General features: G+C 34.0%; 3 protein-coding genes across 3 annotated transcripts; 1 reads left to right on the top strand and 2 right to left on the bottom strand.

The window, feature by feature from the left end:
* Nucleotides 1-529: 529 nt before the first annotated feature.
* Nucleotides 530-2,688, bottom strand: LOC133688749 (nascent polypeptide-associated complex subunit alpha-like protein 1). Its single transcript, XM_062108352.1, has 4 exons — nucleotides 2,523-2,688; nucleotides 1,881-1,965; nucleotides 1,160-1,287; nucleotides 530-1,047 (listed from the first exon to the last, which is right to left on the bottom strand). The coding sequence occupies exons 1-4, from the start codon at nucleotides 2,583-2,585 to the stop codon at nucleotides 712-714; spliced, it is 612 nt and encodes a 203-aa protein (XP_061964336.1). The 5' UTR covers nucleotides 2,586-2,688; the 3' UTR covers nucleotides 530-711.
* Nucleotides 2,689-3,974: 1,286 nt separating this feature from the next.
* LOC133688746 (transcription elongation factor SPT6 homolog) lies at nucleotides 3,975-13,410 on the bottom strand. The gene is made up of 17 exons (XM_062108349.1): nucleotides 13,187-13,410; nucleotides 13,007-13,090; nucleotides 12,581-12,716; nucleotides 12,310-12,385; nucleotides 12,043-12,193; nucleotides 11,829-11,958; nucleotides 11,501-11,747; nucleotides 11,210-11,389; nucleotides 11,001-11,123; nucleotides 10,506-10,892; nucleotides 10,325-10,432; nucleotides 9,432-10,211; nucleotides 8,011-8,152; nucleotides 6,755-7,926; nucleotides 6,193-6,402; nucleotides 5,514-5,988; nucleotides 3,975-4,929 (listed from the first exon to the last, which is right to left on the bottom strand). Exons 1-17 carry the CDS (start codon nucleotides 13,215-13,217, stop codon nucleotides 4,421-4,423), a joined length of 4,941 nt encoding a protein of 1,646 aa, XP_061964333.1. The 5' UTR covers nucleotides 13,218-13,410; the 3' UTR covers nucleotides 3,975-4,420.
* Nucleotides 13,411-21,100: 7,690 nt separating this feature from the next.
* Nucleotides 21,101-26,243, top strand: LOC133688747 (uncharacterized). Its single transcript, XM_062108350.1, has 5 exons — nucleotides 21,101-21,744; nucleotides 23,541-23,653; nucleotides 23,733-24,104; nucleotides 24,549-25,341; nucleotides 25,744-26,243. The coding sequence occupies exons 1-5, from the start codon at nucleotides 21,480-21,482 to the stop codon at nucleotides 25,812-25,814; spliced, it is 1,614 nt and encodes a 537-aa protein (XP_061964334.1). The 5' UTR covers nucleotides 21,101-21,479; the 3' UTR covers nucleotides 25,815-26,243.
* Nucleotides 26,244-27,905: the final 1,662 nt, after the last annotated feature.

Below are 27,905 nucleotides of genomic sequence, written 5' to 3' on the forward strand. Positions count from 1 at the left end.
ATTTGTTACTGGAAATGACTTTCTGCATTTCCCGTTAATAGATGACTAGCTGCTGGGAGCGAAAGTAACTGGAGACCATGAAGTCACCTTACAGAGCCTGTTTCTAAAACTAATCGAGTAAACTTTTTTTGTTGGTCTTTGCCAGAACTTGTACTATTAATGACTATCTTTTTCCATGCGTGTTTGTATTTAAAAATATAATTGAACTACGCTTCAGAAAAAAAAATTTGATTTACTATGTTTTTGGATAGTTTTGGTAGGTTAATATTAAAAATAATTTTTAAAAATAATAAAAAAATTAATATAAGTAGAAAACACTTAAAAAATAATTCTAACTTCCAGACGGGCCTTTAATTACTTGTGATTAATGAATAGTTCTAGGTTACAAAGTCGCATGATGGTGCATCAGCTTAGGTCACTTTCGCCAAAAGAAAATTTTCCTGGCCTGCAAGATTGTCCGGTGGCATTTGGTTGGCTACACCAGCAGCAATTCTTGCACTTGATGCATCGTTACCAAACTATGGAACGCTTTCACAAGCAAACCACGCACCATAGATACATTAGTCTTTCTCACACAGAATTAAAAATGCGGAGAACATGAGACAGATATTCAAATCTATAAGCTCAGATCACCAAATGTCAAGGGAAGTTTGAGTTGGGTGGGAGTTGGAATCAATCCAGCAGAATTAAACACTGTATGGCCAGAACAACTCAGTTTGTTAATTCCATGATGGCAGTAACGATATCACCATCCGCAGCCTTGAGAGCTTTCACAGCCTTTGATCTGGAAACCCCGGCTTGTGTCATCACCAACTCAATATCCTTGGGCTCCACACCAGTCTCGTCTACATCTTCATCATCTTGAGCCGTGGACGATGGCTCAGGCTGCTGTGATGTGGACGTACTTGGATTAGGTGCCTTGAACTGCTCAGCAGCCTGGGTCTGTAGTTGGGAGCTCAAGTCCTCAATCTTTGCTTCCCCAAAGACAATGTATGTGTCTGAATTGGGGCTCTTGAAAACATCAGGTTTTGAGATAACAAACATGATCTGATAAGCAAAACCATAGTACACAATAATGCATTTCAAAGATTTATCAGAATCTAAGGTAGAAGAGGGGATTAATCAATAATGACAATATGATGAGAAGTTAAACGTTTACATTCTTGCTCTTTTTTACTGTAACTCGGCTGACACCTGGGAGAGGCTTCATTCCAAGTTTCAGCATTGCTTTACGACTCTTCTTTTCACTTCTGCTCTGCTTACCCCGGCCGCCCACATCTCCTTTCCCTGCCAAAATCAATAACCCTGAGTCACTAAACAAATCATACCCAATATCCAATATTAAAGTGTCATAAAGCATGGATTGCAGATACTCTTTGTCCTTGTTTTTCTCTGGCCACCATAATATATATCCAGCAACTTCGTATAGTTCAAAATGTTCAAAAACTTTGACAAGTGCAAATTTGCTTATAGTTCCAGAAGATGCATGGTCCACTTTATTAGATGGCTAGTTCAATAACGGTAAGCTCTTTAAAATTTCATAACACGCTGCCATTAATACTAAAACTTGTTTCTAAGAATACTCCAATAAATCCAAGATGGTGTTGTTCTTTATATATGAGCTAACATATAACCCCCCGGTAAAACTCATTAAAATATATGCTGTGCCTGCAATACTTCCCAATAAAATCATGCAATAATGCCTCCAACATGGATGCTTAATGCAATTTATTTCACACCTAAGCCATGAATCTAAAGTTATCACAGAGGAAAAAATGCCAGCCTCTGAATCAGACTAGCTCTAAGCTCTATATATTGCAGTAACTTTGATTCATCGCACAAGAAGTGAACATCCAGATTCATAATTTAATACTTCTCACCTTCATCATCCTTGTCATCATAATCATCGTCATCCTCATCAGATTCATCCTCATCGTCTTCGTCCTCAACTGTAGGCTCACCATGCTGCAAAAACACAATTCCTGAAGTTCAAATACAGTCCAAGAAAAAAAGTGCATCTGTATGAATCAGGTTCTTGTAAATTCCAAGTATCACCATCCACTTGAAAATCAAAATGCACTACACTTATTGATGCACAAAACAACCAAAAAGTAAAGTTATGAACAAGAGATACAAAAGAAACTCTTAAACATTAAAAAACCTTTTCATGCATCCACAAAATTCCCAAACGACTTTCAAAGCATTCACTAAATCAAGCTATCTTACGATACTTCGAAAACTCATACGAGGTCATGCATGCTAATTTTAAAAGTTCAAATTCCAATCTTAAACAGCAGCAAACATAACAAAACCTCAGTTTCTCAAATCACATCAAAAAATTTAGCAACTGGGTCATTTCCCTTCCGTTTATTCTCGCAAAAATCACTCCCAATCTTTTACTTTCAAAGTAAGAATTAACACAACTCAGTTCATTTCAAGAAACACAAAACACTAAACAGAGCAAAAGAAAATAAAACAGTAACAAGAGATAGATAGAGAGAAATGGGAAGTGATGAGATTACTTTGAGTTCTTGTTGTTCAAGATGAGCAGCAAGGAGTTCTTCTTGAGACTGAGCAGTCGTCATATTTTCTTTCTTCCTTTTTTTTTCCCCTTCTACTGTTGTTCGGACAAGAAATGGTTCTGTTCTTACAAACCCTAAACTAAACTAACCCAAACACCGACAACGACTGTTGAAACCCGTTTATCTTATAGTACCAAACTCTTCGGGTCCTCGGACCTAGGTTCTGTTTTTTCGCAAAAAAAAAGATTTTCTTTCTTTTGTTTTAGTGTTTTTTTTTTCCAGGAGGGAAATTGAACTCCAATGGGAAGTTAATGACTTGTTTATTTAGTGTTCTGTTTTTTTGTTTTTTTTTAAAAAAATTGTTCGGCATTGTATTAATTTTTATAGTTATAATTTTTTTAAAAAAATAGGTTAAATTTTTTAAAAAAATTATTACTTTTTTTTTAAAAAAAATTCAATAAAACTCATACAAAACTATAATATATATTACTTAACCTAACACTTTCAAATATATAGTTAAAATAAAATATAATTTCAACCACTACACTCCAACAAACTCTTACTTACAATTAAAATAAATATTATTTTTTAATCATTTTTTAACATTAAAATTGAATTTAAATAGTTCAATATGGGCTATTAAAATCAAGTTAAAAACACTGATTTCTAACAATCATGTAGCAGGTTTACTAATATAAGGGGGTGTTTTTTTTAATTGATTTTTTTTAATTTTTAATTTTATTTTATTTCATGATCCTCAATTATATGTTTAGTATTAAAGTCTAGGGTATTTTTGTTTTAAAAAATATTAAAATATTTTTTTAATTTTTAACATTAATATATTAAAAACATTAAAAAATACTAAAAAATATCAAATTAATAATTTTTTTAAAATAAAACATACTTTCAAAAAACAATAAAAAACAAAAATTACCGCAACTCACTCAAGCACGCATGCTTGATAACCTTTCATCAAGAATTTAATGCTAGAACATCTCAAGTAGAGTAAAGAAAGTAAGATTTCGTTTGAGAACGTGGCTGCGATTACGTTCTTAAAAAATTTAATTTTTTTTTTATTAAAATTTAATATGATTTGTATGTTTTGGATCGTTTTGATGTGCTGATATCAAAAATAATTTTTAAAAAATAAAAAAATATCATTGACATGTATTTTAACACGAAAAATTATTTGAAAAACACCTGCAACCACACTGTCAAACACGCTTTAAATAGGGCAATCAGAGGATCACTAGAGATTAAAAAAAAAAAAAAAAGGATGTTTGATAACCTAGCTGAGGTAATTTTGGCTGCAAGGAGTCATTCCCGCAACAAAATAACATAAAAAACAGTAAATACAGGTTTACAATTCTTAAAATAAATTAAAAACTAACATATATAAATTAGAAAACCTGAAAATAAAAATTAAAAAAACAATAAAAGTCCCAAACAAAATAGAGAAAATAAAATTATTAAACATAATATTTAATTTCTTAAATTAAATTGAAAAAACTAAAAAATAACTAATTTTTTCTACATGATAAGAGTTATATGTTGTGCAATATATATATTAAGGGTCCTTCCACCTGCCAGAAAATGCTGTTGGAAGAACCTTGCCAGGTTCTACAGCTTTCACCAGATCCCTAGAGCTACGCCGTTACCTCTTTCCAGTCATTTACCTCGGAAACTTGGAATGGACTAGTGTTTGGCTGCTTCACCAACCACCACCACCTCCTGACCATCCATTGTCGGCTTGTGAAAATTAAGAACCTCTCTTGGGAGCAGTACCGGGAGTTCAGAACTCCTGTTGTCAGTGGCCCCATTACCATTTTCTTGACCCCAGTCACCACCGCCATTGCCACCAGTACCCCCAGCTACTTTGTGCTGCACCTTTTTAAGAGTTATTGCCCCCACCCAGAATTCTCATCGTTAGTGCCTCCACCACGACTTCCATGACCAGAGTCACTACCATTGCCATTTCCACCTCCAGCAGCACCCCACCCCCTTTGTGCTGAGTCTCTCTTCGAGATAGTAGTACCCCGCCCAGAATTCCCACTATCGGTCCCCCCATCAGTTCCATGGCCCCAACCACTATTATCACCACCACTAGCTCCCCCACCCCAACCATTTCCACCACTGCTTGCACCAGCTCCCCAGCCACCAGGAAAAGCTTCCCTGCCAGGTGAGTTTTGGACTTTGGCTCCTGGGAAACTGCCCCAGCCTTCATCACCATCCTTGGTTCCTGAATCCCATCTGGGCTTATCATAACCAGAATCCCGCCTCTCATTGCCACTATTACTTCCCCCGCCATTGCTATATGAGCCGCGACCACGTCCTCGTCCACTGTATGGTCTTGGTGCCCCACTCTGGTGACCATCTCGACTACCACCACTTCTATAATCATTTCGACCTGTAAAAATGAAACATGGAAGAGCATTTAAGATTTTTACATTAACAGAAATTAGAAATAAGACCAAAAATCTTGTAGTAAGCTTATAAAGAAGACAAAAGCAAAATATTGATGACAGCCTAAAATGCTCATTAGATCTGAAATGGATCGGGCACCTCTAAAATCTGCCAAAACAGCTAGGAGACCTGTTGTACACCCAGAAATCTTTAACCATCAAACAAACAAGTGTGTTTAGCAACATAAATGGTTTAGTCTGCGATATGGACCCCTATTTTCATCAAGATCTGGGTAACTCCACATGAAGGGGTAATCCTGGAGAATTCAAGTTCCACCAGGAGTGAAATTTAATGAACACAGAAATGTAAGGTTGGAAAGTGCACAAAGAATTTCATTAGATTTTCATACTAGAATTTAGTGTATCCAACTCTAAGTCTGGTATGCAGAGGTCATATAAGAAATGAAAGAAAAACCCATGCAAGCACTGTTCAACCAAAGCCTTCAGCAAACTGAACAGGCTACAAAGTGATATCTTAGATGGTTTGCTTCAACATATCGTACGTCCACCTTGTTTTTAAATGCTTTACCTGTCCTGGAACCTGGACCAGAAGAACGATCTCTGTCGAAAGACTGCCCTCTCCGACCACCTTCATAGGTTGAACCACCCCAGGACGAGCCCCCAGTTGCAGGGCTTCGCATTGGGACCATAGCAGCAACTGACCTAATTGATGGTGCTGATTCATGCAAGGAATCATCTATATGCTTTTGAAAATATGCCACCAGCCGATCAATGTCCTCAAACATACGCTTTCGGAACTTGAATCCCTTGGGATATAGACCAACATACTCGTGATGGGGATTTGTACTCCTTATATAAGTGAGAATGAATGTGCCTGGGTGTTCATGACAAATGCCAAATGCATAAACTATCCTAGTAGGCTGTTGTGATTTCTCAATCCTAAGGAGCTCATCAACTTCTGCTTTGGTGCCACTTCTGAACTTGCGATAACTTAGCATTGCCTTTAGGTAGCTCACCAAGGGATCAACATAGCGGTCCATTACCTACATCCAAAAGAAAGTCAACACCTATCTAGCAATTTCACTTAGTAAAGAACAAGAGAACACATGCCTATTCCCTCGCCAAAAAATATACAACGAGCAACCACAAAACATCATGTTCCATTTTTTTTTCGATTGAGGCAATAATTACATGAGCAACTACAAGCGAAACCTTTGGTTCAAGAAGCTGAAATAAAAGAAACCAACCTCATCCAAATCCTCAAATGTGTCCTCCCCAATTTTCAATGTCTTCCCAATACGAAGTACACTCGTGATATCTTTGTGTTCCTTCCCCCCTTCAACTATGTCTTTGTGAGCATAAACTCCGTTGTAAACTTTAAGAGTTAGAGTTAAATACGACGGCCCACGAGAACTAGGACGAATAATACTTTCTCCAGGATCCTTGTCAGATAAGAACTGCAAGACAAATTATTTAAAGAAAAAAAATATACTTAGATCGAACACAATTAATTGTAGAAAACAGAAACAAGCCAATTTTAATGAAGAAAATAATTATCAAAAAACATAAAATCAAAACCCAAACTGCATTTTCAGAGTACAAAGTAAATCCAAAGCAAAATATAAGTAAAATCCAGCCTAGGCCCATTAATGAAGAGGAATTCACACAACATGGTAGAGAAGAAATATAATGGAAATCGTCTTTTTGGAATTCTAATTAAACCATATGAGAAAAGATAATCTTCACAATCCAATCGATCTACCAAACATTTGACTAACAGTATACAAGTATAAAGCATCAAGAAGATACCTCCATTGCTTCATCAGCCGTTATATTCTGGAAGCGTGGATGAACAATCATCCTAGGCTTGAAATGTTTCTTTGCAAGCTCCCTGTCTTTGCGAACCTTCTCCTGCTCACTCCTCAGACTGCTCTGGTCTTCATGATAATAGCGATCAAGGTTTCGGGCCTGCTGATATCGATTATTTCTCATCTCACTGTCTTTGCAAACAAGGAACACTTGATATCTATTCTTCTGAATTGATTTTATCTTGCAAGTCAGTATATCATCTTCACGCAGCTTGTCGGACAACTCAGGAATATCCCTCCAATCATCAGCATAGTCCTCCTTCGTAAGAATCCCAGTCAGACCAGATTCCAATGCACATATTGCCTTTCCACCTTGCACCCTGCGAACTGTGGCTTGTACAATTATCCCTTCAGCAAGGGTATCCTCGGTTTCACCTGAAATCATATAAAATTCCTCATCCTGGGTTGGTTCTTTATACTGTTTACGCCAATCTTGGAAACCTTGTATTAATTCCCTTCTTATATCCATGAAAGTCTCCTTCTTGTTTTCCCGCTTCTTGTCTTCGAGATACTTATCGAAAACAAATGTTTTCAATAAATTAGGCCGCTCTTTAACATGCTCTATTGCCATCTCTAGTGCATCATCATCATCATTTACATCACCACTGTCCTTTTCATAAATGACTTTTGCCAACTCCTGTGCAAGACCATAGGACTCTGGATGTATCCTTGTATCATCCAACACGTCAATGAACTGGCTGCTGCTAGCAGCAAGGCCACTCCTCCGGACACGCAAAAATCCAACAGCATTGACAAACACTTTTTTACCAAGACCATGAGCTGTCACAAAATCCTTGCGAGTGAAAATCGCTCCAGTTCTTACCAGAGACCTCTGCAAAGATGCTGCCTTTCTGGGTCCAAGCCCAGAAATGAATTGTAAAGGAGCAAATAACCATTCATGGCTTGTGGCCAAATTAATGTCTAAGCCCACCTGGTTTGTGGCATCTACCATGACTTGTTCAATCACCATGTATTTATCATCAGGAGTGAGAAAGTTCTCCAAATGATTTAGTTTCCAAGATAGAATCTCCCTAGCTGGTCCACATAGCGTTGCAACCATAGCCAAGGGATTTTGTAGATAACGGCCAAGAGCAACAGCCCGTTTAACAATGCCTAACCACATAAGAGAAGACAGGGTTAACTGCATGCGTAATGGAATTGAAAGATCAAAAACAGCAGCAAGACAATATATAATACCTGACTGCCCAGGTAGTTGATCAGAAGAAATCCGAGAATTTTCATAAAGACGAGGGAGAGACTCGTCCCCATACACAATACTCAGTTCATCCATCTCATGTCCAACATCTCTAGGATTTTCCTCCACCATTTTAAAAATAATCTGATAGTGGCAGGATAAAATAAAATAAGCACCAGTAGAGCAAACTAATGAGTAACATGAATTACTATAACTGACAGCTGCATATGCTCAAGCACAAAGGAACTCCTCACAAAATCAAGTATAGGTCGGAGCATAGCAGAACCAGTGATGAGCTACAATTAAGCTTTGAAAATGTCAACAATGGAAAAAGTGATGAGAGAAGGATGAATAATGAATGAAAAGATCCTTCTTCAGGAACAAAAGAAACTAAGCAAAAATGGTACAGCAGTTTGCTAGAGAAACATCCTAAAGGAATCTGTAGCATGACCCTATAAGGACCTAGAATTCCACTCTCATCAAACTCAAATAAACAGGACAAGTATGACAAATGGAAAAAAATAGGCCAGCAACAATAGAGCTTCGCCAATAAAACAAGTAAACAAAATACCCACAGCCTTGATAGCAGGAACTTCCTGCTGCCAAAAAAATTGCAGGCCTGAATGTTAGCGCATGCAAGGAGAGCTATTGTTAAGAAAAATAATGGATTAAGCATTTTTCTACCACCTTTAACAATATGTAGTAAGCTTGTTATCTTTTCTGCTAAGCTTATTTTCAAACAGGTTGCAGGCACTCCTCAAAAATGAGTTGCAATGTGTTTATTTTTTCAAACAGAAATAAGGCCTTGTTAATTGTTATGGTTCAAGACTTCATATCTTTTGCTTTTTACAACATAGTTGTGCAGATCTTAGCTCCAACTCAAAGGCTTCAAAAAGAGAGCATCCTTAGTAGTTATCCCATCTTAAGATCTATCAAGAAAACCCATCAATTAAATAGTGAATAGAAATATCCAAAAAGGTCTATCTCAATCAAGAAGATGTGAACTTGTGATAAAACTTCTGTGTGATTTTCATAGAAGGCCCAGATGATCACATGCATTGATATATGCCTCATTCATGGCAGCACACTTCGAAATAGATCGCTGTGCTTGAATGAGTAGATACTGTGGAGAGATTTCTCGAGTGTAACAGCCGAATAAAATCTAGCAGTATCGAATAAAAAACAACTATGTTTTTTAAGCAATTAATGCTGCCTAACACCTGGTAGCATCTAACTCCGCTATGTTTAAGGCAGCAGAAGCCAGGAATTTTTGTTCATGTGTAAAAGACAGCCCCTCAATTACTCTATACGGTAATATAAAAATATAATGAATAAGTTCAGTGCACCCCCAAGTCACAGCATCTGACTCCAGATTTATTTGCAAAAAACACCAAGACTCATGAATAAGTTTGTAATTATTTACCTCGTAAATGTCATCCTTCAGTTTAGTACAAGACAAGTGCACAGCTCCAAGAACAACCACATGTGGCTGGTGGTCTGTCATAAATTTCAGAACTCGTTGCTGATCATTTTTCTTGCGTTGCTGATCACTAGCATGCTGAGATCGTAAGGTAAGGGACCCAGCATAAAGTACATCTAAAACCTCCCCAGATGAATCTAGCATCACAAAAGTAGTTGCTGGCTTTCCAGGACCCCAACAGCAAGCCATAACCCTAGGTGCAGCTTCATCATCCATGGAAATATCACTTTCTTTCCGTTGATATGGGCCCACAGAGACTTTATTCCAAAAAACCTTCCCATATTCCCAAAGCAACCGGTTTTTAGCTCTACTTGTCAACAATGACCTAGCCTCTTTCTCCATTGAAGGCAACAAAAAAGCAAAGAGTGCATCCTTCAGTATCAAACTCCTTTGCTCATTCCACAGTTGAGCATATTTACTAACGCCAATACTCAGGTAGCGACCGTTACAGTCATCAATCAATTGATCCATAACTTTTTGTGGAAGCTTAATAGTGACTTGAAGAAGTTTCTCCTCTTCAGCTTTCTGGATAAGGAGCCACTGTGCATCCTCAAACTTCTTGACTGGCTTTTCACGCAACCACTTGATACCTGCAAACTGATGGAAAGAATCTATAGCAGCTTTCCCATCTGATGTTGGACTCGTAGACACTACAGCCTTGTCCATAAAAATTAAACGGACATATCTCCTGACACAGGGCTCACAACTTATCTCAACTGCAGCCTGAAAGAATCCACAAAAAAAAATGGTTTGGAACTTGACCTCATGAACAAGCATATCATCCAGCAGAACTTTTTGTAGTTGCAAGTGTAGAAAATAAGACCATCAATCCATACCATGTGCCTAGCCCCTTTAAGAACTGTTTGGGGACTTTCAAACATTGCACATGTAAAATTTGAAGCCATCTCCTCTGGTGTTTCCTTGGCATCCTGCAACTCGTCCTCCTAGAATCAAATGAAACGATAAAGTTATGCATCCATAAAAAACATCTATGATCACTAGCCTAGGCAAACTCACCATCTTTAATAAAGATAACTGCATTCCCAGTTGCTCGGCACTGTACCCAAATTTGCTTGCAACTTCCCATAGGCCAGCTTTACTACAGACACTGTATTGTGATCTCCGCATGGGCCTCTTGTATTGTCCTTCATCCACGACAACCTCACCAGGAGGAAAATGCAGGTTAAATTTTGCATCAACATCATCAACCTCTCTTTCCGATTCTGCAGTCTTTAGTGATTTAAGAATTGACTCAAACAGCTGCTGGTTTAAATTGAGTCTTGTTTCATCATATATCCGTCGAGATTCTTCTTCAAAGCGCTTATTGTAGTAAGCATTGAGGGCACTCTTTCGTTTCTGAAGAAGTAACCACTTCCTGTCCAAGTCCTGGATGGCCCAAAGCACCTAAAGGAACCATGTGCATGTTTAAAACATAGATTTCTACCATAGCTCTTGATGTATGAGCTTCACTATGAGACAAATAAAGGTGACAATCTCATGATAAATTATTACCTTGTGCCACTTGAATGTGGGAATTCTACCAGTGTCATAAGGATTTTCATCATCTTCATGTTGCTCGGGATCTTTCAACAGGCTTAAACACTCTTCCTTCCGATACATAGCAATGAAGGGAATCTAAAATCCAGAATGGAACACCAATAGAATAAGGTGAAAATTGGAACATAACACCAAAGTTCACTTATAAAATAAAATATACTAACATCTAACTTCTGAATGTGATGTAATTCCAAAAATCGGGTGACATCATCCTTGTTTATAAGCAGTCCACTCTCCGCAAACAAAGGTAATGTTCCACTTGCAATCTGACTATAAATCCAGTTGCTCTCCTCCATTATGCTGAAATCATCCAATGGAGGAGGACCAGTGCTTCCCTCAGATACCTATAAGAAATGAATGGATAAAAAAAGCAAAGAACAGATGCCAACATGAAGACAACTGAGAGGGGAAAAAAAAACAGTAGTATATTCTCAAAAGTAGACAAGTCACAAAACCTGCATTCTTTCTGGAATATCAGTCATCCGGATCTGATCATCTTTCTCAGTCATGTATTTTTCAGAAAGGACAGTTGGCTCAAATTCATCTTCCAGTCTCCTTTCTCTCCATTCACTAGATTCTAACCCTTGCCTACGTATCTGTATGAGTTCATCAACATCACCAAATATTTCTTGAGCTTCTTGCAAGGCAGAAGATGAAACTCCAGATGCCTGCTGAGATTTCTTTTTCTTTAGCTTCTTGCGTCTACAAAATGAGCAAAATAATTAAGAGACACTTATAAGATAACATAAACCACACACACTGCATGGGTGATGGAAACCATGCCTCACTAGAGTTCCATCATCATCATCTTCATCCACAATAAAATCAGCCATCTCATCCTCGTCACCAATGTCCGCATCCTCTTCCACTTCTTCTTGCTCCTCCTCTTCAGGCATATCCTCAAGTGGAACCCCTGTGGTAGAGCATGATTACAATGACAAGCATTCAACATACAAAATACCAATAATTGGAAAAAACAAGTGCAAGATGTGCATGCCTTCATCATCACCAAATAAGCTGCGCTTCAGTTTCTCCTCAGCAGTTCGACCACCTTTACCACTTCCATCAAACTCGTCATCAGAAAGCCCATATCGGTCCTCATCTGAATCCCTCTGAGCTTTCTTCAAACGCTTAAATTTTTTGCTATCCTGACAAAAATTTTAAGCAAAGCCCACATAATTATAAGCCAAACTATTCACCCATACAAGCAGTGCAAGAATTAAGCTGCAGTGTTATTGGTGCCAAACATGACAAAGCTCACAACCTTTGGCCGATGGTGGTACACATTGTTGTCTCGCAGGAGCTCGTAGTCATCTTCATCGAGTACATCCTCAGCTTCTCTAAGGACATTGAAACAGCATCATGGACACCAATAACCCCATTTTTTTAAAATCACAATTTACAATAAAACAACCCATGACTCTTTTCTCCATCACTCACAGTCACAAATATTCCTATTCCATATATCAAAAGAAAAAAAAAGATTATAATACCAAAAAACTAGAAAAACACAATAAAAGTAAAGAAACCCCCACCTTTTCTTCTTTTTCTTCTTCTTCTTGTGCCTCTCCTCGTCGCTATTTGCCCTATCCTCTTCTTCTTCCACCTCTTCTTCCTCCTCGACATCATCCACTATAAAATCATCCTTCTCATATTCATCCTGCCCTTCTTCTGCACAAAAACCACAAAACTAAATCACACACTCTTTACCGCAACTCATCACTTACATTCCAATGAAAACCCAAACCCACTATTTTATCCCTTATCCTTGCCACAATTCATCACTTCCATTCCAAAAAAAACACAAACCCACTTTTTTTGCCGGAAAAAAAAAAAGTTAATTCCCCTCAAACTAAACACTTAGAAAAAAATAAAACCAATTACCCCAAAATTTAACTAAAAGCAACTCGAATTAAACCTAAAAACTCTAAAAAAAAACAAAACTTTAAGCTAATGCAAACCATCCTCCTCGTCGTCGTCGTCTCGTCCAATTTTATCTCCATCAACTGGCTCTCTCTCATCTTCGTCTTCTAACTCCACCTCATCTACAAAAACCACGAACCAAACCACGAACAGCAAATGCGTTAGTGAGTTAACAAAATTGCAGCAGTTTTTAGGGTGAAAATAGCGATTTTCCTCACCTTCTTCGTCAGAAACCACGTTTTTTCCCATGCCGATTGATCTGATCGAAGAAAAATCGAAAATTATGGCAAACAGATAGCCAAAGGAAGAGGAAATTGAGAGATTTGGTAGTGATAGCGAGGATTAAAGAGTGAAATTAGAAACGAAAGGGAGAAAAAACGCGAAAAAAGAAAAACAGATATCCGTTGCTTGGGTTTTAGTTAGTAAACTTGTTGGGCTCTTTGTGGGCTAACCTTTGTTTTCAACTTCTTAGGTCTTTCCATTATTAAACATGATCCGGGGTTTACGCAGCATAAGCTTGGGGTTAAGAGTTAATTTTAAATTAATATTTTTTATATATATTTTTAGATTATTTTAATATATTAATGTTAAAAATAATTTTTAAAAATTAAAAAAAATTATTTTAATACATTTTTAAATAAAAAATACTTTAAAAAACAATTACAACTACACCTTTAAACATGCTCTAACAAAATTATTCCAAGTTAACTTAAGTCTTAAAAGAAAATATATATATATATATATATATATATATATATATATATATATTATTTAAAAAAAAGTTAATTGGATTTTGACTGATCATTGGTTAATTTACTAGATAAATCGGTTAAACTCCAAATTGATTTTTGTTTTTTTCAGGTCATAGGTTTATTTGGCAGGGCAGGTTTAATAGCAGTGGCTTGGGCTTAGGTCTTTCTTTTTAGATAATGGGCTTAGGCTTCGCTAAACAAGAGAGGCCCACGGACTAGCCCGATAAGAATAATCCACTGATTATGCTTATCATTCTAGGCAAGATAACACGAGATACGAAGATGTCGCGAGACAGGGCACGGCTGTTGCTACGAAGAAGGGAAAATGATTATGTTTTAAAATATTTTTTATTTAAAAATATATTAAAATAATATTATTTTATTTTTTAAAAATTATTTTTAATATAGCATAACAAAACAATTAAAAAACAAAAAAAAATTCATCGCAATTTTAATGTGTGGCGTCAAAAAATTAAAAAAAAAATATTTTAATATATTTAGTTTTTCTGGATTTCTAGTTTATTTTATTTTATTTTATGGTTTATTCCCTGGTCAACGAGGACAAACTAGTTACGTTGCTTGTAAGTATCGTATTATTCACAAATAATTAAATCTAAGAGTTTTTCAAAGTTTTTTATATCTTCGCTTTGAAGATTTTTGAAAAATAAACAAGTCGTATCAGTACACTATACATCATGTGAAAAATCTACCCATATATCATGGGTCTTACTTACTACTATAGTCTGCAGACAATGAGATTTTAATATTTTATGATAAAAATATGTTTGATAAAAAAATAAAATGAATTTATTTTTATTATGATTTTATATGGATAATTTTTTGTTATTTAATAACAAGAGGTACTTGTGTTTTATTATATATTTTTTCTATCTTTAATTAGAAATAAAATATTTTTTCCATCTTTAATCAGAAATAAAACATTAAGGGTCTTACATGATATTTTCATATAATCTCATTAAATCAAATTTTAAAAAAGCATATAATTTTAAGGTGTAACCCAACTAATCATGTCATGAGTTTGTTTTTTAGAAATCATCAATTCAAGTCCTACAAAACTCAAGATCACTAGAGGCTTATATAATTGTTAACTTTAGAATCTGTAGAAATAATTAAGATGTACATAAATTAGTCCGAACATCAACATTAATATTAATAATAAAAAAAAAAAACCAGACCTTGAAAAAAAAAAAAAAAAAAAAAAGTTTCCACTGCCATGCAACACGGAACCTCATCCTTATAAAAGTTAAGCCACTCATCTTCTCTCGGAATATGTCCTCTGTGTGATGGAATTGTGAAAGCTCTAACATGTATAAAATATCAACACCTAAAAGGAGCTAAAGGTCGAATCAAACTTCAATTATTTTAAAACGGAATCACTCAAATCTCAACACTGAAGCTACTGGGTATCAAAAAAAACTCTAAACTAATCAAACCCAAGTAATTTATCGAATCAATCACTGATTGGATCAAGATAACATATAATCTTTTTTATTTTAAAATAATAATATTATTTTAATTAACTTGATTTAATTCAATTAGCTCACGGATTCTAAGTAGCTAGTGTACTTAGCATGTGAAGTATAATTGTGGGTGTCTGGAAATTCAAGGACATGATTGCACAATGGAATGAAAATGCTGCTGGGAAATTGGATCTGGCACTTCACTTTATTATTGACCCATGATATCATAGGATAAGAAAAGAATATGATTAAAGGAAGGATTAGTAAATCAAAGCATCACTTTATGCTTCTGCTATGAACACTCTCATGAGAAATGACAATCAGGGGGGGGGGGTGTTGGCACTTCACTCTATTACCTTTAATGTATATTTTATCAATTTACCATTCTATTTTTACAGTTTTTTTTTTTAAAAAAAGTTATTTACCCCCCCCCCCCCCAATTGCTTCGATTTCTTTATTCAATTTAATTAATTTTTACTCTCAAATCTCCATAAATGTGATAATTTACCATAAATACATGTAAAACTAAAAACTAACGAAAAAAAACTCACCAACACACTCCATACACGAACAAAAATTTATTTGATTTTTTCTTTGAAAAATCTAAACTATCAGTAGAGAAATATCAATAAATTTACAAGAGCCAGATTAAAGTTCGCCTTGAATTGCTTTTTCACGGCTGGGATTAGTGCACGTGTCAAATCCAATGGTCAAGACACCACTGGCTAAAATGAAAGTCAATGTGCTTGCGCTGCATTATCCTCTGCTAAAAAGCATAAAACACAATTGAAGTCAGAGCAAAACGACGATCCACGCAAAATGCACATGCATCACGGGCGTGCGTGTGGGGGCTGTGAGGCCCACTTATCTCCCGTGACTGTCGCGTGTGGTTCATTAGTCATTACTGTATTGGAGGCACTGTACCCAGCCACCAGCCGTAATTTCGCTTTCTAATTAGTTGACGCTTCCCCGTCACGCACGTAAACCAAGCACCGTTTGAAAACCCTGCCTGATCATGGGTTACGTGGGTTAATCAAGTGATTAGTAGGTTAATTTGAGTAAACGATTTTTTTTTAATTTTTATTAAAAATAGCGTTATTTTAAAAAACTGTTGACCAAGTTACTTAGATTATAGGTTTAATCATGATACTGCCCAGGTTTTCCGAGTCAAATACAAGGCTAGTGCAAAAAAAAAAACAAATTCAGCCTGGTTCAGGGCTATGGTGAGCCTATCAAGCTAAACCATGTTTCTTAAGTATACTTCTTAGATAATAATAAGTTTAATGCTAATTACAATTAAAATATTATTTTATTGTTTTTTTAAAATAAAAAATGCCCTTCGCTACAATAAGAAACACGCACTAGGCAATCAAGGGCGCATGGATATTATTAAGCTTTTATTTATCGTGAACAAATGTAGCTTTTGTTTTTTAAAAGCTTTTATGAAAATCTAATTAAAAAAAAAATCACTGCAAATCTAGCCAGTCTGCTGTCTATACTCTATAGTTGATATTAATACAGCTAGCTGTGTTTACGCCAGGTGGCTGAGTGTAAAGCCTTCTTAGTTCTTGGAATTTTGGACAGCACAGTTTTTGTCTTTACCCTCTTCTTGGTTTGAATTTATGGACATCTTCATTTTGGACACTACTACATTTCCAAAAATTCTTCTTTGAATTTTCCTGCTTATTTGCCTTTGTTTATTTATTTATTTATTTTAATCCTCGGGGTCAATCTTATCGAGTTTGGAGTTGGTTTTGCTTGGATAATTAAGTTATTAAAAATCAATGCAGAACATTCGAGTCTCACTAAATTGATATATTTTTAAATTTAAAATCTAGCTTAAGTCTAGACTTAAATAATATATTTTTTAAAAATAATTAATATGTTATTATAAAATATAATTTTTAATATATTTTTAAATAAAAAATTATTTTAAAAAACAACTATTACCCTACTATTAAACTCTGTAAGTTTTTCTAAGGACTGGAGTATTTTTAATAAATCCAAAATTCAAAATTTTAAAATGGTTACAATAAAATGGCACGGATTGGGATCTATTGCCGACAATCACCGATCAGTATCATTCATCGTCATTAGGTCTTTATCATAGTTAAACATTAAATAACAAATAATATAATAGAGTTTAACACCCTCTAAACTTTGTTTTTTTTTTTTTTGTAGTGAAATCTAAAAAGATTTTATATCGCATTCTAAAAAAAATAAAAGGTTATACATTAAGTATATCTGTTTTGTATAGTGGTAGTGTAGAGTTTTTTTAAAAGTATTTTTTAATTTATTTTTAATATTAACACACTAGGATTATTAAAAAAACACTTGAAATTTTTATTTAATATTTTTTAGATGAATAATAATTTAAAAATATTTGAAACGAAAATTGTAACAAAAAAACCACTGAAAATTTTCATATTAAAATTCAAAATTTTAAAATGGTTCAAATAAAATGACAAGGATTAGGATCCATTGCCGACAATCACTAATCAACATCGTCCATCGTCATTAGTCTTTATCTTTATCGTAATTAAACATTCAAGAATAAATAATATAACAGAATTGAACACAGTCTAAAAATTGAATTTTTTTCTGACGGGATCTAAAAAGATTTTATATCACACACTAAAAAAATAAAAAAAAAATTTATATTATTTGTGTTTGTAATTACAGTAACTTCAAAGTGTTTTTCATTTTAAAATACATTAAAATAATATATTTTTTAAAAATTATTTTTAACATCAACACATTAAAATAATCTAAAAACATAAAAAAATATTAATTTAAAATAAATAAATAAATAAATAAAATAAACTATTTTCAAAAGCTCTTCCAAAACGCAATGTCAAACACACCCAATTGCGTGAGATTGTGATGGGATATGTTTTTTAAAATAATTTTTAATTAAAACATATTTAAATAATTTTTTAGATTTTTTTTTAATTTTCACATTAATATATCAAAATCATTAATAAATACTTTAAAAATATTAATTTTATGTTTTTTCCCTCAGGTAAACAACAATTCTAAAAGAATTTAAAAATCAAGTAGGCTGTAACGCAAAAATACGAGTACCAATTAATAGTAGATCATTGACTGAAAGCATGTTTTACCCAATTAATAAGAGGATAAAATCCACATGTCCATGGCTTGAGATTGATTCCTCGTCGTATATGGCAAGCATTTAGCATCATGTGAGTCTCAAGTGAACACCATTACGAGCCACGTGTAATCATTCGATCCAGTAAAACTTCATAAAACATTTGCTTATTAATTATTTGTAAAAATAAAACCATGGTGAAAGTGCATACTTTCAAACCCTGATATTTGAAGTCTACTTTTTTTTTTTTTAACAATTAGTACATTCATAAATTTAATTATTCTATACAAATAAAATGATTTAATATGCACAACTAACAATGTTAAATTGCGAGGATATACTTGAAAATATATCAATATTAGAAATATACTTGAAAATATGATTTGAGGTATTTTTCATGGATGATCATTTTCAGTTCGGTTCGGTTTTTATAAAAAAAAGTAACCAAATCGAATTTAAAAAAAAACTGAAACCGATATGAAACTGGTTCAAACCAACTGGTTTTGGTTCGGTTCGGTTTTTTAAAACAAAAACTGGTTTGACTCGGTTTTTTCATTTTTGTCTCGGTTTTTTCCATTTTAGCTCAGTTTTTCCAGTTTCGATTCGGTTCGGTTGTTTCGGTTTCAGACTTGTAAAACTGAAACCGAACCGAACCGATTAGTTTTTTTAAAATTTTAATCAGTTTAATAATTTTTTTCATGATTCGGTTTTTTCAGTTATTTGTTTTTTATTTAATTAATTTTTTAATTTTTTTCTCATTCCCGGTAATTTCCGGTGAAAAAGACACCAATATAATACTTTTTGAATGTTTTTTTTGAACGTATCTTATTTTGAATTTCAAACAAACCACTCAGATCCTTCTGTGTGTTAATGATAATCTACTATTTTCTTACCATGTTTTTTTAATATCTAAACCCATTGGAAAGGGATTCGATGGACGGGGATGGTATTTCCTTCTCTTAATGCTCATTGTAATATTTTTTATCATTTTTGATACGTTAATATAAAAAATAAATTTTAAAAATATTATTTTAAAAACATTTTGAAAAAAAAATATCGCCACACTCTCAAACATCATTTTAATACTTTTAAGATTATGAAAAATTATTAATTATTTGATATATTATTTAAATAATATTGTTAATTTTTCAATACTATACTGTAAATTAAATATGAAGATATATATTTTTTATTTTCACTATCTTTATCTTTTTATCCCAAGAAAATAAGTAATATTATCTAAAAATTCTAAATATATCTTGGAACAATATAATATGAGAAGATTCAAATTTACTCCGCTAAATAACTGAAAAAAACAAGTGCAGTCAAGAATGATTTGGAGCATTAATGCAGGGTCTTTTCTCATAAATTACCACAGCCTCTATGAAGCCACACATCTAGTCCTAGCCCACTGGTCAGTGCGCAGGTGGTGCCCCGCCCCATTTCCATCAAAACTCACTGGTCACTGCCCAATGGTCCCTACCCATTTATTTTTTTTTATCCAGTACGATAATAATTATAATTATAATAATTCTTGCTAACAATTTTGTAAAAATGCCACCAATTCTATAGCCTCGTGAACGGAAATAGTAAACCGAAAATAAATAATATTTACTATTTATAGTAAATTTATATTTGCCTTTAGTATTCGAGTAATATAATTATTAATATAATAATTACTAGAAATTTATATGATTATTAATTTTATAACCTGTAAAATTAGTTAAAATATATATAAACTAACCCGAATATTCATATTAATAAAATATTAATAAATTTATTTGGAGATTAACAAGGCCTAACTTTTAAGTTAGGATTTGCTAGTTTTTTTTTCAAGAATTAAAATAATATTACTATGTTTTTTTAAATCAACTTATTTTAACATAATCAATCCTATGTTAATCCTGAGATCTAAATTAAAAAATGTGTCAATTGTCGATTTTAATTAGTTAGTTTAGATATATTGTCTGTTTGATATAATAATAATAATTATTTTTTAAAATATTTTTATTTAAAAATAGATCTAAATATTTTTTTATAATAATATATTAAAATAATCTAAAACCATAAAAAAATTAAATTTTTACAAAAAAAAAAAAAAAACTTTTTAACTTCAAAGATAAATGGAATTGGGTTCAGGAACAAGGAAGGTGGCATTCATGCACCTAGACAAAGGCAATTCTCACAGTTGGATTAAGATAAACCATTTTTTAAATAAAGGTGGACTGGACTATTAATGAAGCTAACTTTTTTAACTGTGATCTTAGAATTGCTATGTACACACACAATCAATATAAATCTCAACCATCAAGATCAATCAAACACAAACCTCTAGTTCATAATAATTAAAAGATCCCCATCTCCACAATGACTTGGATTTGAATTATAATCCATAAAAAAAAAAAAATACTTTCCTAATCTTAAACAATAACTATATTGAAATCACACTAAAAACTAGAAATTCATAAAATAAACTATGAACATGACATCAAATACAAATTTTTTTAAAATGCTTTTTGTCTAAAAAATATTAAATTATTACTTTTTAGAATTGTTTTGAAAGTATTGATGGTGTAAAAAATAAAAAATATTATTTTAATATATTTTTAATTAAAAATGGTTTTTGAAATGTATATTGTAACACACTGTGTGAAACTTCAAATTTAAAACTGTATTACAAATTAAAAATTAAAACTAACAAGTGAAAATAAATTACCATAAAAAAGGAAAGAAAAGACATCACAATAAAAATAAAAAAAACAACAGATAAACCACCACCACCTCTCGTTAATCCAAAAACAGACCACGCTTCCTACAGATGGTTACTTCACTCTCCCTCTCTCTCTCCCACTTCAAACCCTAACCATCACTCCATACAAACAAATTCAAACTATAAAATATAATATTAAAGATTTACTAGGACTACAAGCAAAAGGGTCCTTCTCTTTTCTCCCTTCTTCTCTAGAATTCCCTTCTTCTAGCACTCTCTATTTCCCTTCTTCTTCTACTTGTTGCTCTTTCACTTTCTGAGTCCAAGACAAAAAATGGGTTCAACAAACAAAGACCCAATTCACCACCAAACAACCCAAGTCCATTCTCACCACGAAGAAGAATCAAGAAGGGCCATAGTTTAGAGGGGTTTGTTTTGTGTAGTAATATTGGCTACATTATGGGAAAAGTGGGAAATGGTGTTAATGGTAGTGAAGAGGAGCAAGGAATAGGTACAAGTGATGAGAATGGAGAGCAAAATGTAGAGAGGAGATTTTGTTGCTTTGGATGTAAAGACAATTTTATTGTTACTAGGTTTATTGGATTTAGATGTGTTTTTGTACTTTTATTATCTGTTGCTGTTTTTCTGTCGGCTCTTTTTTGGTTGCCTCCTTTTATAAAATTTGCAGATCAGGGGGGTCTGGATCTGGATTACAGGTTTAAAGGTAGGGATCGATTTTCATTTTTTTTTAAATTTTTTCTGGGTTTTTGGATCTGTGGGTGTTGGCATTTTGAACCAGGGATGGATCTGGATTATTGATTATTTATTTTTTTAGTGGATTTTTTTTGTTATGTTTAATTCGTGGGTATTTGTTTTTTGTTCGGTGAGGTTGTTAAGAAGTGTTTGGTTGATAGGAAAATGCGAGAACAAAGAGGAATGCGGAATTTATCAATTTGGCTTTTTTTTTTCAATGGTTGCTTGAATTTGGGGTTTTGAAAGTGGTTATGATCAGTTGGTGGGGTATTGGGTTGGTGAGAAAATGTAGGGAAAGTAAATGATTTTTGTTTTAACCGAGGAAACAAGGTAAACTACGCAGCATTTAGTAATTTAAAACTGGAGTCTGAAAATCTTATTGTGGTTTGGCAATTTTGGTTTATTTAGATTTGGTCAAGCTAGATATACAAGTGAAGGAAGAATTTTGGTATCAGAGTTTCTATATCAAGGTGGTGGTCTTTTGCGTTTCTAAATCGAGTATAGGTCTGGATTTTTGAGATGTAGACCTAGGTTTTGGGACATGGATTTCTTAATTATGGATTGTTTAAGACTGAAATTTAGATGGATGGGATATGTTGTACGGTTTCATGCCAGTTTTAGTAAATACAATCTATGATGCATGCAAAACAAGAAATTTGAATTGCACAAAATAATTGCTCAATCATGGTATTTCCGGAAGCTAAATAGGTATCTGCTTATAGTACTATAACTGGACTTCGTGTACTGTATGCCTTTTCTGTAATGATAGTCGCAATGTTCTTGCTAAAGTTTTTTCTTTGTTTAAAATAACTTGTCATTGCAATATGTTGCTATTGAGGAGTATACTGTGCAGTATGCTGTTCCATATTGATTATGCATTAAGTATGAACTTACACCCTTCAAATTTATTAGCCTATCCACTTAATAGTGCTGATAATTGGATGGAAGCTTTAACAAGGTGTTGGAGTCTGCCGATGTGTTATATTCCATAGATGATAGGTCTTCATATCATAGTCATGCATGGCTGCTTTTGTTAGTTGCTGCAAGTGTTTGCTGAGTTCTTTAATGACCGATGAATTTGGTTTGGCTTTCAGTCCCAATGAATTGGCGACAAAGGTGTTATTAAGCTTAGTTCAGCTGCATATCTAGTATCTTGTGGATAATTTGAACTGAATCGGTTCTTTAATTAAGTTATCACTGGTGTTTTTCATGATGCTGATAAAGCATTCATGTAGTGTCCATGCCTTTTGGGTCTCAATCATGCAGCACCTTTTATGGGATTCATTTTCATTTTGGAATAGGAATCACCTTCAGTCACATTGTGCTGTTGATATGTGCAAAAGTGTAAAATGGTTCAGTGGAGAGTATCATTGGTCATTACAGGCGTTGAGGTTTGTTTCATTGACGCGACGTGTGTTATTGGATGCCTCTGTGTGATAAACATCAATGGATTTGTAGACATCCCTTGATGCTTTTACAATGATGTCAGTGTCTTAACAGTGAGTGAATCGTTTCTGCAAAAGAAAGAAAAGGAAATTAAAAAATGATAAGAGAAAGGTGTTGGTTTTGAAGCTGTAGAAGAAAAGGGCAAATGAAAATGTGCCTTTCATGCTATATGTTATGTGGGTGCATGCAATGAATGATTCTGTTTATTTGATGTGCATTTTATCTTCACAAGTCCTTTTCTCAAATTATTTCATGGGTTCAAACCATGAAATTCACTCTTTCAATTATTGTTATTAACATGTTCAATTTTTATGTATTCAGATCATGATATAGTAGCAAGTTTCCTAGTCAATAAGTCGGCTTCCTTGCTGGAGGACAATATATTGAAGCTTCAAGATGATATTTTTTATGAGATGAATGTTCCAAATACCAAGGTATTCACTTGATTGATCACTCTTATATTATTCAATCCATACTTTCTCAATTTTGATTCAAATTCATTTGTTGAATCAGGTTATTATCCTGTCTCTAGAGCCTTTCACTGGATCAAACACAACAAAGGTCGTGTTTGGGGTTGATCCTCTTGAAAATGATTCAAAAATAACATCAACCGATCAAAGTCTAATCAGGAGCTTGTTTGAATACTTGGTTGTAAACGACTCATCTCTCAGACTGACTGACTCCTTGTTCGGAGATGCCTTCTCTTTTGAGGTGCTAAAATTTCCTGGAGGAATTACCATTATTCCACCACAGAGTGCTTTTCTTTTGCAGAAAGTGCGAATACCATTCAACTTCACCTTGAATTTCTCTATTTTTCAAATACGGGAAAATTTTGCAGATCTGAAAAGTCAACTGATGACAGGACTTCATCTAACAACCCGTGAGGTTTGCTGATAATTTGCCTCCTTTCTTTTAAACTATGACCTAATTTGCACTTTATGTAACAACTATTTGTATCCATACATGTGTGTGAGGTATCTCTTTACAGCAGCGTTTCAGTATTCCAACTTTTGAATGTGTATTTGAGACTGTAGCATAGTATGTTTGTGTATTGGTAGTGAGGGATCATGACTAAGGATTGGGTCCTTTGAAGTTGTGTAAAAAGTGAGTTGGTAGGAATATGTGAAGGAAGGGTTTCTTTCCTGCATTTAGAATCCTTTTTTCTGAAATGGAGAGAGAAACACATGTGATGTAACTTTTTATCCGTCAAAGATTCTATTCCATGGTCGCTCAAATAGAGATATGCCTGTCAGTTTCTCTAGAGAATTGATTCATTTACCCCTCTATGGTTTGCTGTGCAGAATCTGATGGTTTGATGTTTGAATGCAGAACTTGTATATAAACTTATGGAATTCACAAGGTTCAACAGTGGCTCCACCTACTACTGTTTTGTCATCAGTTATACTGGTTATCGGGAATACCCCCAGGTTAAAGCAACTGGCTCAAACCATCAGAGGTCATTCCAAGAATCTTGGCCTGAATAACACTGTTTTTGGTAAAGTGAAGCAGGTTCGTCTATCGTCCATCTTGCAACATTCTCTCCATGGTGGTGAAGGCAGTGCCCCTTCACCTTCTCCTACATCTCTTCCTAGCCCCCCTCACCACCACCGCCGCCACCACCACCGACACCACCACCACCACCACCACCACCACCACCACCGACACCACCACCACCACCACCACCACCATTCCCACCCCCACCATGCCCATGCTCCTGCAATTTCACCTGTACCTCCAACTAAGAGAAGTGCACCTGCACCTGTAGATGGTTCGCCTGCCCCATTGAAAAGTTCACCCGCACCTCATAACAGCAACGGAGCAAAGCCTCCTGGTTGTCAATATGGGTGTAAAAGAAGGTTTACAGGGAATGGCAGAAAGGGGTCTCATTTAGCCCCTTCAAATGCACCTGGTAGTTCTCCTCACATGTCTGCCACCTCACCTCAACCTGACAATGGTCCACCATCAGTGTCACCAACCCCTTCACCAATTTCCCAAACAATTCCTGCATCTAGTCCTTTGCCAAATGTAGTCTTTGCCCATGCTCAGCCAACATCAGGGGGTAAACCTGAGGAGCCTTATGACACAATGCCGTCAGTTTCACCATCACCGGCACCATCTTCATGTGAGTACATTAAATAAACTAAGTGCTTCTTATCAGAGATAAAAGCATAGATTTAATACTTTCTTTTCTTCGTAAATGGATGAAAATTGTTTCTCTGCATAGACATTCATCCCCTTATTTTTCATTCCGGCTCTCTTACTGCATATTTGTCTATGAAACATCACATGGGTTGATTTGTTTGGTATATGGATTCCTTTAGTCTTTTGTTTTTTCCCCTCATACCTTTTTTTTTCACAGGCTTGATTTTTCTTTGCATTTATTTCTAAAACAATCTCTTTTCTTAGATGGGCAATGGAAATCTTTCACGCATGAAACCATGCTCCAATGATCTGAAACTGCTGGACCATTATTCAAATGGTTATATTCACATGAATGCCATTTACTGAACATCTACCTTTGCAGCTTCTTCAGGTCATCTCACTGTTCAATGGTCAATTGTGCTATCCCTGGCTGCTGTTTTATTACAATTATAACAAAGCAAAAGAGAAACGGTCTATTTTCTAGTTAAAATCACTTCTCCGGGAGTCGAAGGACTCAACTGCATCTTGCAATTCAGACAGACAGAACAAACTGGAGGAGTTAGAGTGGGAGCAACGCAAAGGGCGTGCCTCACATCCAAGTGGATACATGTTTTTGTGCGTGTAAATATTTGATTAAAAAGTTCAGCATGCAGATGCATTTTCAGGTCAAAGTCACAGAGGTGGCAGGTCTTTGATTGTATTGCTGCTGTTGTGTATTCTCTTCTGCAGAAATGTAAGAAGGAAAAAAAAAAGCCAAAAAAGAAAAAAAGAAAAAAAAAAGAACAAAACAAATGTATCAAATTACCATTTTGTTTCTCATCCCTGCCAAGTCAATCAGGTATGATTTTTTATCCTAAGGCCCCCCCTGCATATTCTCTCTCAGTTTTGCCTTTAAACTTTTAGCCTTTAGAATCACAATGGCCGGATCTTGTGCATGGTGTATTGGTGTTTTGCCTAATCCTGTTCCCTTAATTTCTTTCGAGAGAGAGAGAGAAGGAAAAAGGAACAGAAGATGCAGCACTTCAATAATTCTTCTGTGTTATCTTTGTCCCATTTGTTTTATTATGTATTGGAGCATGGGACGAGGGATATGGTGGTTGAGTGTTGGGTGGATAGGGTTCATCTGGTATCAATGCCTCTGTTCAGATGAGATATCAAAAATAATTTGAATAAAAAAAATGAACATTTTTTGAAAGGGATTTTGAAACTTTAAAATAAATTGGTTCTTACTTGGTAAAGCTGGCATTAATAACATTGTTATTTGGGTTCCGTCCTAAGGTAGCAAGAGCAGCCACAAATTCAAACCTAAGTGCTTTAAGAGTGTTTCAATGATCTAAACATTATTTGGTTATTGTTCGCTCAACTCTTTTTGATGGAAATTCCTGCTTATCATTGATGCAATGGAAAGGCACAAAAACAAGTAATTATTTAGTATACTAGATAATTACTTGTTTTTGTTGAACATAAAAAATTATATTTAGGTGTTATTAACACGTGTTCTAGTTGAAAAAAAAAAAACTATATGATATAGTTGACAACTTGATTAAAAATCAAGATTATATATATTTTTATAAATATTAAAAAGATAAAATATAAAATTCATTTGGATTTACTCATTTATTTGAAACAATTCAGGTTCGATTAATAAATTTTCATTAGGCTTTGATGATTTTTTATATATAAAAAATTATTATATCAATTTAAATTTAAGCAATGAAATTAAAAATTAAATTAATTTTCATTAAAAATTAAATTGAATTAGAGAAATGAGTCTAGTTAATCCATGTTAATTTATCGAATGTTATAAAATTAAAACTGAGATAATTGAATTAAAAGAAAATTAAAATACATTATGTAGATTAATTTTTAATTAATTCAATGCTGAAGGATAATTTTTTTAATTAAAAAAACAAAAAAAATATCTCGAGTTAACCGAGTTTACTTGTCAAATCCAAATTATAAAACCTGAATAACTACATAGAAAGAAAACAAAATTATGAATTGAAACTCCTAATCAATCTAATAATGAATAATAAAATTAAAAAAAAAATTCAACTAAAAAAGAAAAGAAAAAACTTGAGCAAATCTGGTTAACTTGTAAAATTCATGATCCGGGTTAACCTATCAAACTTATTTTATAAGATTAAAATAATTTTATATAAAATAAATTAAAATAAATGAATAATTAATAATAGACAAGTGTTGGGCAAGAATCTCTCCAAACAGACCTTTAGCTGCCACAATGATCAATCAATGAGTCGGTTTATCATGCAGCAATATAAATAATATCAATGCGCTAAGTCGAGAGATTGGGATCGTGATTCAAGCTGCAAAAAAATGCTTGGATTATTGAGTCAAATATATCGAGTTAATCCATATTAATTATTAAAAAAAATTTATTGGTGTTGAAAGGTTTCATTAACCTCGAGTTAATTTTCAAATTATAATTTTATAAAGTCAATTTATTTATTCATCCGTGCCGAGTTTAATAACAATGTTTATAATTTGCTTGTTTAGTTGACCCAAGCTGGTTATTTATCTGAA

This window comes from Populus nigra, chromosome 3 (assembly GCF_951802175.1).
Source record: "Populus nigra chromosome 3, ddPopNigr1.1, whole genome shotgun sequence".
Taxonomy (NCBI): domain Eukaryota; kingdom Viridiplantae; phylum Streptophyta; class Magnoliopsida; order Malpighiales; family Salicaceae; genus Populus; species Populus nigra.

Bases quoted from the DNA above. Each gene is read 5' to 3' on its own strand.
- LOC133688749 (XM_062108352.1), bottom strand. From the start codon at position 2,585: ATGACGACTGCTCAGTCTCAAGAAGAACTCCTTGCTGCTCATCTTGAA. The intron at 1,966-2,522 runs GTAATCTCATCA...GTGTTTTTGCAG, and splicing joins TTGAACAACAAGAACTCAAA to CATGGTGAGCCTACAGTTGA. The intron at 1,048-1,159 runs GTAAACGTTTAA...TTTGCTTATCAG, and splicing joins CAGTAAAAAAGAGCAAGAAT to ATCATGTTTGTTATCTCAAA.
- LOC133688746 (XM_062108349.1), bottom strand. From the start codon at position 13,217: ATGGGAAAAAACGTGGTTTCTGACGAAGAAG. The intron at 11,959-12,042 runs GCATGCACATCT...GCTCTACCACAG, and splicing joins CTTATTTGGTGATGATGAAG to GGGTTCCACTTGAGGATATG. The intron at 4,930-5,513 runs GTAAAGCATTTA...TCATTTTTACAG, and splicing joins TGGTCCAGGTTCCAGGACAG to GTCGAAATGATTATAGAAGT.
- LOC133688747 (XM_062108350.1), top strand. From the start codon at position 21,480: ATGGGAAAAGTGGGAAATGGTGTTAATGGTAGTGAAGAGGAGCAAGGA. The intron at 21,745-23,540 runs GTAGGGATCGAT...TTATGTATTCAG, and splicing joins TCTGGATTACAGGTTTAAAG to ATCATGATATAGTAGCAAGT. The intron at 25,342-25,743 runs GTGAGTACATTA...CTACCTTTGCAG, and splicing joins ATCACCGGCACCATCTTCAT to CTTCTTCAGGTCATCTCACT.